Below are 10,000 nucleotides of genomic sequence, written 5' to 3' on the forward strand. Positions count from 1 at the left end.
GGGGTATTTCTACCCTGGGGGGTATTTCTACACTGGGGGGTATTTCTACACTGGGGGGTATTTCTACACTGGGGGGCTTAGGGGTGGGGGTATTTCTACACTGGGGGGTATTTCTACACTGGGGGGCTTAGGGGTGGGGGTATTTCTACACTGGGGGGTATTTCTACACTGGGGGGTATTTCTACACTGGGGGGTATTTCTACACTGGGGGGCTTAGGGGTGGGGGTATTTCTACACTGGGGGGTATTTCTACACTGGGGGGGTGCTGTACCGGACCTCGGTGCTGTAAGTGGGGGCATTCTTCAGGGAGGGGCCTGTAAAGATGCTCTTCTTCAGCATCATCTCCTCGTTAGCATAGAGCGGCGCGTCAGCCTCGTCAGAGTGGTACCCCGACTGGTACCCGCTCGTCTGATTGGACGATTCAGAGGCCAGGGACTCCCGGCTCTTATAGTGGAGGAGGGGACTGTGGGAGAATCAGAACAGAGTTATCACAGCAGAGGATTGTGGGAGAATCAGAACAGAGTTATAGCATCAGAGGATTGTGGGAGAATCAGAACAGAGTTATAGCATCAGAGGATTGTAGGAGAATCAGAACAGAGTTATAGCATCAGAGGATTGTAGGAGAATCAGAACAGAGTTATAGCATCAGAGGATTGTAGGAGAATCAGAACAGAGTCACTAATTGTTGAGGTTTGGGGGCAGAGCTAACCTGAGGTTAGGGGTTTGGGATGTTGAGGGGGCCACTTGGCTGTCTGTCTGTCCATCCTGACAGGGACATCATCATACAAACATCACTGACGACATCATCATTATAAAACATCACTGACGACATCATCATACAAACATCACTGACGACATCATCATTATAAAACATCACTGACGACATCATCATACAAACATCACTGACGACATCATCATACAAACATCACTGATGACATCATCATTATAAAACATCACTGACGACATCATCATACAAACATCACTGACGGCATCATCATAGAAACATCACTGACGACATCATCATTATAAAACATCACTGACGACATCATCATTATAAAACATCACTGACAACATCATCATACAAACATCACTGACGGCATCATCATACAAACATCACTGACGACATCATCATTATAAAACATCACTGACGACATCATCATACAAACATCACTGACGGCATCATCATAGAAACATCACAGATGGCATCATCATACAAACATCATCGGGGATTGTCCCATTATATTACAGTTATGTAGCTGACACCTTTATCCAAAGCAATTTACAGTAGATTAAACTAAGCAGAGGACAATCCCCCCTTGAGCAATATGGGGTTAAGGGCCTTGCTCAAGGGCCCAACAAACTTTAGATAAAGGTGTAATGCTAAATACCTGTAATGTACAGTGGTGTGCAAAGATTTGGGCACATCTGGTCAAAAAACGACTGCTTGTCATTTTAGCATGTCCCATACAAACATGATTCTGACTGGTGCATTGTTTGGAAGTAGACGGGGAAGTGGACCAATCACAGAGCAGCATGGTGAAACGCTGGCAACACTCACCATGGCGACGCTGTGTTCCACCAATCGATCAAAGGCTTCTTCACTCACGGGCCGACTGCACCCGTCTGTCTGTGGAAATCTGAGGGGGGTTAGACCGTGTCACTTCCTGTCTGCAGCAGACCAGCAGAGAGCATCATTCAGACCTGAGTCAAATAAGTCATTGTTCTTTCCTAAATTTTATTGAGCTGTACAGGAACAAACACCACCTTCTGGTCATCTTGGTTGTCTCAGTTGCACCAGGCAAGATGAGTCGAGCACAGAAAAGCATTCGACCACAAACAGAAGCAAGTACAGAAGGTAAGAAACTCCCCAATGGGAAGAAATCTCAGGAGGAGCCCGGCTTTCAAACTACACCTCCCGCCTGATTTCCTCCCCTGCCTCTTCCGATATCCCTCTTGTCTAACCAAAAAATAAATAAATAAATAAATAAAATACTAATAAATAAAAAAATTGCACTTACGATGAGTGTCTTTTTGTTTAGAACAGCCCTTCATGCATATTTTACTAGTTTACTATTTTACAACACACTAGTGGATGTGTTGCTGTAACCTGTTGAAGTACTTATGGACTTATGTAAGTCGCTTTGGATTAAAATGTGAAGTGAAGTGTAAAATGTGTAATGTAAAATGTAAAATGTAAAATGTAAAATGTAAAATGTGTAATGAGTAATGAATAATGTGTAATGTGATGTAAAATGTGTAATGTAAATGTAAATGTAATGTAAATGTATTGTAATGTAATGTAATGTAATGTCATGTAATGTAATGTAAATGTATTGTAATGTAATGTAATGTAATGTAATGTCATGGAATGTAAATGTATTGTAATGTAATGGCATGTAATGTAAATGTATTGTAATGTAATGTAATGTAATGTAATGTAATGTAAATGTATTGTAATGTAATGTAATGTAATGTAATGTAATGTAATGTAATGTAAATGTAAATGTAATTGTAGAGGAGAGGCCATGGTCTGCCAGCCAGCGAGGTGTAAGGGCAGATGTATGAAACAGAAGTCAGATGTGTTGAAGCAGTTACAGTTAAAGTAGAATAGTAGATAAGTCACAGTTACAGTAGAATAGTAGATAAGTCACAGTTACAGTAGAATAGTAGATAAGTCACAGTTACAGTAGAATAGTAGATAAGTCACAGTTACAGTAGAATAGTAGATAAGTCACAGTTACAGTAGAATAGTAGATACGTCACAGTTACAGTAGAATAGTAGATAAGTCACAGTTACAGTAGAATAGTAGATAAGTCACAGTTACAGTAGAATAGTAGATAAGTCACAGTTAAAGTGAGGGAGAGTGTGGTGGCTTTCAGAGGAGCTCCAGGATGCTGTCATCACTCAGGGTCGGGAGGGGCGGAGTCTGCTGACCTGAGGGGCGGGGCGTTGTCATAGAGGAGCTGGTGGTCAGTCCCACCAATGGGGCGCTTGCCTGACAAGCCACACCCTCCTTCCACTGTCGTCACGGGGATGTAATCCTTCCCATCCTGCATTAAAAAACCGACCAATCACTGCCATCCAGTCACATCATCCCATTTACACAGCCACACTAGGCACTATGTTTAACGGCTGATGTACTGGTGCTAGCCAAGGCCAATGTTCAATTTCCACACTTACAATTGTGGTCATTAAAGATCCCATGACACTCATCACAAAGAGCAGTGTCTTGGCTAAATTCCACATCTGCCTCCTAAGAAACCCTAACCCTAACTCTAACCAGCCCTAACCCTAATCAACCCTAACCCTAATCAGCCCTTATCCTAACCAGCCGCTGATTTAACTGGCTAAAGAATTGGCTCACTTGGGGGGGTGTTGAGGGTGGTGTTGGGTTGGGCTGGGGGGGTGTTGAGGGTGGTGTTGGGTTGGGTTGGGGGGGTGTTGAGGGTGGTGTTGGGTTGGGTTTGGGGGGTGTTGAGGGTGGTGTTGGGTTGGGGGGGTGTTGAGGGTGGTGTTGAGTTGGGTTGGGGGGGTGTTGAGGGTGGTGTTGGGTAAGGGGGGTGTTGAGGGTAGTGTTGAGTTGGGGGGGTGTTGAGGGTGGTGTTGGGTTGGGCTGGGGGGGTGTTGAGGGTAGTGTTGAGTTGGGGGGGTGTTGAGGGTGGTGTTGGGTTGGGCTGGGGGGTGTTGAGGGTGGTGTTGGGTTGGGTTGGGGGGTGTTGAGGGTGGTGTTGGGTTGGGTTGAGGGGTGTTGAGGGTAGTGTTGAGTTGGGTTGGGGGGTGTTGAGGGTGATGTTGGGTTGGGTTGCGGGGTGTTGAGGGTGGTGTTGGGTTGGGGGCTGTTGAGGGTGGTGTTGAGTTGGGTTGGGGGGGTGTTGAGGGTGGTGTTGGGTAAGGGGGGTGTTGAGGGTAGTGTTGAGTTGGGTTGGGGGGTGTTGAGGGTGATGTTGGGTTGGGTTTCGGGGTGTTGAGGGTGGTGTTGGCTTGGGGGCTGTTGAGGGTGGTGTTGAGTTGGGTTGGGGGGGTGTTGAGGGTGGTGTTGGGTAAGGGGGCTGTTGAGGGTGGTGTTGAGTTGGGTTGGGGGGGTGTTGAGGGTGGTGTTGGGTTGGGTTGGGGGGGTGTTGAGGGTGGTGTTGGGTAAGGGGGGTGTTGAGGGTAGTGTTGAGTTGGGTTGGGGGGTGTTGAGGGTGATGTTGGGTTGGGGGGGGTGTTGAGGGTGGTGTTGAGTTGGGTGTACCTGCTGTGCACTGGCCTGCAGCAGATTTCCCAGATGCTCCACCAGTTCAGCGAAGGTTGGTCTGTCCGTGGGTCTGTCCAACCAACACTCCAACATGGTCCGATATCTAATCCATTAAATACGGTTATAAAGAGTCAGTTTGAGGGTTAGGGGGCTCAGTTTGGGGGTTAGTTTGGGGCTCAGTTTGGGGCTCAGTTTGGGGCTCAGTTTGTGGGTTAGTTTGGGGGTTCGTTTGGGGCTCAGTTTGGGGCTCAGTTTGGGGGTTAGTTTGGGGGTTAGTTTGGGGCTCAGTTTGGGGGTTAGTTTGGGGGTTAGTTTGGGGGTTAGGGGGCTCAGTTTGGGGCTCAGTTTGGGGCTCAGTTTGGGGGTTAGTTTTGGGGCTCAGTTTGGGGCTCAGTTTGGGGGTTAGTTTTGGGGTTAGTTTGGGGCTCAGTTTGGGGCTCAGTTTGGGGGTTAGTTTGGGGGTTAGTTTGGGGGTTAGTTTGGGGCTCAGTTTGGGGGTTAGTTTGGGGGTTAGTTTGGGGCTCAGTTTGGGGGTTAGTTTGGGGGTTAGTTTGGGGTTAGTTTGGGGCTCAGTTTGGGGCTCAGTTTGGGGGTTAGTTTGGGGGTTAGTTTGGGGGTTAGTTTGGGGGTTAGGGGGCTCAGTTTGGGGGTTAGTTTGGGGGTTAGTTTGGGGCTCAGTTTGGGGGTTAGTTTGGGGCTCAGTTTGGGGGTTAGTTTGGGGGTTAGTTTGGGGTTAGTTTGGGGCTCAGTTTGGGGCTCAGTTTGGGGGTTAGTTTGGGGGTTAGTTTGGGGGTTAGTTTGGGGGTTAGTTTGGGGTTAGTTTGGGGGTTAGTTTGGGGGTTAGTTTGGGGGTTTAGACTCACATCTCGGGGCTGGCATAATCCGGCGCTCTCATACGTGTTCCTTCTCTCAGCCGCCGACAGAACGACTCATCAATCCCCACGCCAGGGTACGGGGACGCTCCTGTGGGAGGGCACAGGGACCACTGAGCACTGAACACTGAGCACTGCACTCTGAGCACTGAGCACTGAATACTGCACTCTGAGCACTGAACACTGAGCACTGCACTCTGAGCACTGAACACTGAGCACTGCACTCTGAGCACTGAACACTGCACTCTGAGCACTGAGCACTTAACACTGAGCACTGAACATTGAGCACTGAACACTGAGCACCGAACACTGAACACTGAGCACTGAACAGTGAACAGTGAACACTGAACGCTGAACACTGAACACTGAACACTGAGCACTGCACTCTGAGCACTGAACACTGCACTCTGAGCACTGAGCACTTAACACTGAGCACTGAACATTGAGCACTGAACACTGAGCACTGAACACTGAACACTGAGCACTGAACAGTGAACAGTGAACGCTGAACACTGAACACTGAACACTGAGCACTGCACTCTGAGCACTGAACCCTGAGCACTGAGCACTGAACACTGAGCACTGAACACTGAGCTCTGCACTCTGAGCACTGAGCACTGAACACTGCACTCTGAGCACTGAACACTGAGCACTGAACACTGAGCACTGCACTCTGAGCACTGAACCCTGAGCACTGAGCACTGAACACTGAACCCTAAGCACTGAGCACTGAGCTCTGCACTCTGAGCACTGAACACTGAGCACTGAACACTGAGCACTGCACTCTGAGCACTGAACCCTGAGCACTGAGCACTGAACACTGAACCCTAAGCACTGAGCACTGAGCTCTGCACTCTGAGCACTGAACACTGAGCACTGAACACTGAACCCTAAGCACTGAGCACTGAGCTCTGCACTCTGAGCACTGAACACTGCACTCTGAGCACTGAACACTGAGCACTGAGCACTGAACACTGCACTCTGAGCACTGAACACTGAGCACTGAGCACTGAACACTGCACTCTGAGCACTGAACACTGAGCACTGAACAGTGAACACTTAGCACTGCACTCTGAGCACTGAGCACTGAGCACTGAACACTACGGTCACACTGTGGTCTTCCTGTGGTTACACTGTGGTCTTATTGTTACATTACATTCCAGGTCTTATTGTGGTCTCACTAATTGAACAATAAGGGCGCTGTAGCTGTAGCTCACCCAGGGAGAATATCTCCCACAGCAGGACCCCGAAAGACCAGACATCACTCTGCGTGGTGTAAACACGGTCAAATATGGTCTCAGGAGCCATCCACTTCAGCGGCAATCGTGCCTGTACGAGAGAGAGAGAGAGAGAGAGAGAGAGAGAGAGGGGAAGAGGGGTAACACTCAGCTCACTGGCTCAATCAGCTAACAGTTACCCTGGCTCAATCAGCGAATTACTTATATGCACCATGACCAATTAATTAGCAAATTAGACAGGATAAAAACATTTATGAGCTGCTGTTTATATCACTGAATCTGGTTAAATGACAGAACGTGTAAATGATTGGGCTAATTAAATAATTAAGAGCAAAAGTTGGTTGAAATTCAGAAACAATTTTGGGAGCATTATTGAAGAATCCCCAGGGACTCACGTCTCCTTTCCTGACGTAGTCGGGGTCTTTGTACACGTCTCTGGCCAGGCCGAAGTCACAGATCTTCACCACGTTACTGTCAGAGAGCAGGATGTTCCTGGCAGCAAGGTCTCTATGGATGCACTGTCAATCACACACACACACACAGATTACACACGCCCACACACACGGATTATACACACACACACAAACACACAAACACAGATTACACACACTCTCACACACACACACACACACACACACACATTACATTATTGGCATTTGGCAGACGCTCTTATCCAAAGTGACGTACAGTTGATTAGACTAAGCAGGAGACAATCCTCCCCTGGAGCAATGCAGGGTTAAGGGCCTTGCTCAAGGGTCCAACGGCTGTGCAGATCTTACTGTGGCTACACCGGGATTAGAACCCCCAACCTTGTGTGTCCCAGTCCTTTACCCTAACCACTACGCTACAGGCCGCCCCCACACACGGAATATACACACACACACGGATTACACACACACACACACACACACGCACACGCACACACACACGGATTACACATACTCACACACACACACACACAAACAGACACACGCACACATATTACACACACACACACAGAACGGCGGGGTTATGCAGGGTCAGTGGGGTGGTGGGCGGGGTTATGCAGGGTCAGTTGGGTGGTGGGCGGGGTTATGCAGGGTCAGTGGGGAGGTGGGCGGGGTTATGCAGGGTCAGTGGGGAGGTGGGCGGGGTTATGCAGGGTCAGTGGGAGGTGGGCGGGTTTATGCAGGGTCAGTGGGGAGGTGGGCGGGGTTATGCAGGGTCAGTGGGGAGGTGGGCGGGGTTATGCAGGGTCAGTGGGGAGGTGGGCGGGGTTATGCAGGGTCAGTGGGGAGGTGGGCGGGGTTATGCAGGGTCAGTGGGGAGGTGGGCGAGGTTATGCAGGGTCAGTGGGGAGGTGGGCGGGGTCAGTGGGGTGGTGGGCGGGGTTATGGGGTTATATAGGGTCAGTGGGGTGGTGGGCGGGGTTATGGTTATATAGGGTCAGTGGGGTGGTGGGCGGGGTTATGTAGGGTCAGTGGGCGGGGTTATATAGGGTCAGTGGGGCGGTGGGCGGGGTTATGTCGGGTCAGTGGGCGGGGTTATATAGGGTCAGTGGGGTGGTGGGCGGGGTTATGTAGGGTCAGTGGGCGGGATTATGGTTATATAGGATCAGTGGGGTGGTGGGCGGGGTTATATAGGATCAGTGGGGTGGTGGGCGGGGTTATGGGGTTATATAGGGTCAGTGGGGTGGTGGGCGGGGTTATGGTTATATAGGGTCAGCGGGGTGGTGGGCGGGGTTATGCAGGGTCAGTGGGGTGGTGGGCGGGGTTATGTAGGGTCAGTGGGCGGGGTTATATAGGGTCAGTGGGGTGGTGGGTGGGGTTATGTAGGGTCAGTGGGCGGGGTTCTATAGGGCCAGTGGGGTGGTGGGCGGGGTTATGCAGGGTCAGTGGGGTGGTGGGCGGGGTTATGCAGGGTCAGTGGGGTGGTGGGTGGGGTTATGTAGGGTCAGTGGGCGGGGTTCTATAGGGCCAGTGGGGTGGTGGGCGGGGTTATGTAGGGTCAGTGGGCGGGGTTCTATAGGGCCAGTGGGGTGGTGGGCGGGGTTATGCAGGGTCAGGTGACACACCTTGCGGGAGGACAGGAACTCCATGCCTTTGGCCACCTGGAAGCTGTAGCTGATCAGATCCTCCATGGAGAGACTGGTGCTTTCTACAACATAGCATATCATACACATACTACACACTATATACTACACATACAGTATGCACTACACACTATATACTACACACATACAGTATGCACTACACACTATATACTACACACACACAGTATGCATTACACACTATATACTACACACATACAGTATGCACTACACACTATATACTACACACACACAGTATGCATTACACACTCTGGGTTAGGGTTAGGTTGAGGATTAGGGTTAGGTAAGTAAGAAATCTTTATTTGCCAAGTCCCATATTAGGGCCTCTCGGGAAATAAAAGTTTGCACTGGCCATTCAGGGTACTGAAGCCTTTAAGTAGGAAGAATCTGATCCCTCTTGTGTCGGTGCTCTATGTGCGTTGGTTCAGTCCTCTTGGAAATAGAGTGCTAAGTTTGAGAATCCAGTGTTTCTCAAACCTGCGTCTCTCCTCCGGTGTCCAATTATTGTTTGAAGGCCCGATATTTCTAGTGTCTCAAGTCCATGGTGAAGGAAATGAGCCACCAGGTGTGTGTCTGTCTCTCTGTGATTTCTAATGTTGTATATATGTTGTGCTAGTCCACATTTAATTGTGTTCCCTGTCTCTCCTACATATATTATACCACATTATTTGCACTTAATGGCATATATGCAGTTTTTAGTGTTTTTAGTTAGTGTTTGTTTTATTATGTAGGTTGTGTTGGTAGTGGTGTTCCTGACTGTAGTGGCTTGCTTGTAGAATATTGGGCCCTGTGTAGGTAAAGTATTAATTTCTGGTAGTTTGCTGCTTACCAGATGATCTTTAAGATTTCTATTTCTTTTATATGCTGAGATAATTTTATAGTCCTGGATAGTGTTTGTGTTCTGTAGAGTGCGGGTTAGATTTAATTTAATTTTTCTGTTTGCAGCTAGGCTAGGGTTAGGGTTAGGCCTACCGTGGCTCGCTCCCAATCCCAGGTCCCCCTCCTGCAGCTCCTCCTCCCCCTGGCCCTGCCCCGCCTCCTCCCTGTGGGGCCTCCTCTGTCACCATGGGAACAGGACAGCATTTATGGTGGACTCATAACACAGCATAACACAGCGTAGCATTACATTACATTACACTAATGGCATTTGGCAGATGCTCTTACAAGTATTTTTTTTAATAGTAATACCGCAACACACAAATATAAGAATAAACTGCTTACCTAGTCAAACAAACTAGTAAAGGTATCATCCTAATACACAAGTAAATAACACAGGTAAAGACGACAATTAAGGTTCACAGGGAGGTGCAGCTTGAAGAGGTGCGTCTTCAGTCTGCGCTAGTGCATAGTCATGCACCTTAGCATAGTGGGTACAGTACATGAGTGGGACCCACAAGGTTAGTGGTTCAATCCCCGGTGCAGCCACAATAAGAACAGCAAAACTGTTGGGCCCTTGAGCAAGGCCCTTAACCCCACATTGCACCAGGGGGGATTGCCACCTGCTTATTGATTGATTGATTGATAATACTTTATTATCAGATTGCTCTGAAATTTGTTTTGCAT

At 48.8% G+C, this 10,000-nt stretch overlaps 1 protein-coding gene across 2 annotated transcripts in view; it reads right to left on the reverse strand.

The window, feature by feature from the left end:
• kdr (kinase insert domain receptor (a type III receptor tyrosine kinase)) overlaps nt 1-10,000 on the reverse strand; it is a 42,089-nt gene that overhangs the window by 11 nt on the left and 32,078 nt on the right. For both annotated transcript variants that reach the window (XM_061238821.1, XM_061238820.1), the window contains exons 21-30: nt 9,410-9,494; nt 8,402-8,484; nt 6,744-6,866; nt 6,328-6,439; nt 5,102-5,201; nt 4,236-4,341; nt 2,936-3,051; nt 1,559-1,637; nt 710-765; nt 1-463 (exon numbers count right to left, since the gene is read on the reverse strand). The exon at nt 1-463 is cut by the window's left edge and continues 11 nt beyond it. In XM_061238821.1, coding sequence (XP_061094805.1) covers nt 250-463; nt 710-765; nt 1,559-1,637; nt 2,936-3,051; nt 4,236-4,341; nt 5,102-5,201; nt 6,328-6,439; nt 6,744-6,866; nt 8,402-8,484; nt 9,410-9,494 — 1,074 coding nt within the window. In that variant the 3' untranslated portion in view covers nt 1-249. The remainder of the gene's footprint in view (nt 464-709; nt 766-1,558; nt 1,638-2,935; nt 3,052-4,235; nt 4,342-5,101; nt 5,202-6,327; nt 6,440-6,743; nt 6,867-8,401; nt 8,485-9,409; nt 9,495-10,000) is intronic.

This window comes from Conger conger, chromosome 4 (genome assembly GCF_963514075.1).
Source record: "Conger conger chromosome 4, fConCon1.1, whole genome shotgun sequence".
Taxonomy (NCBI): Eukaryota; Metazoa; Chordata; class Actinopteri; order Anguilliformes; family Congridae; genus Conger; species Conger conger.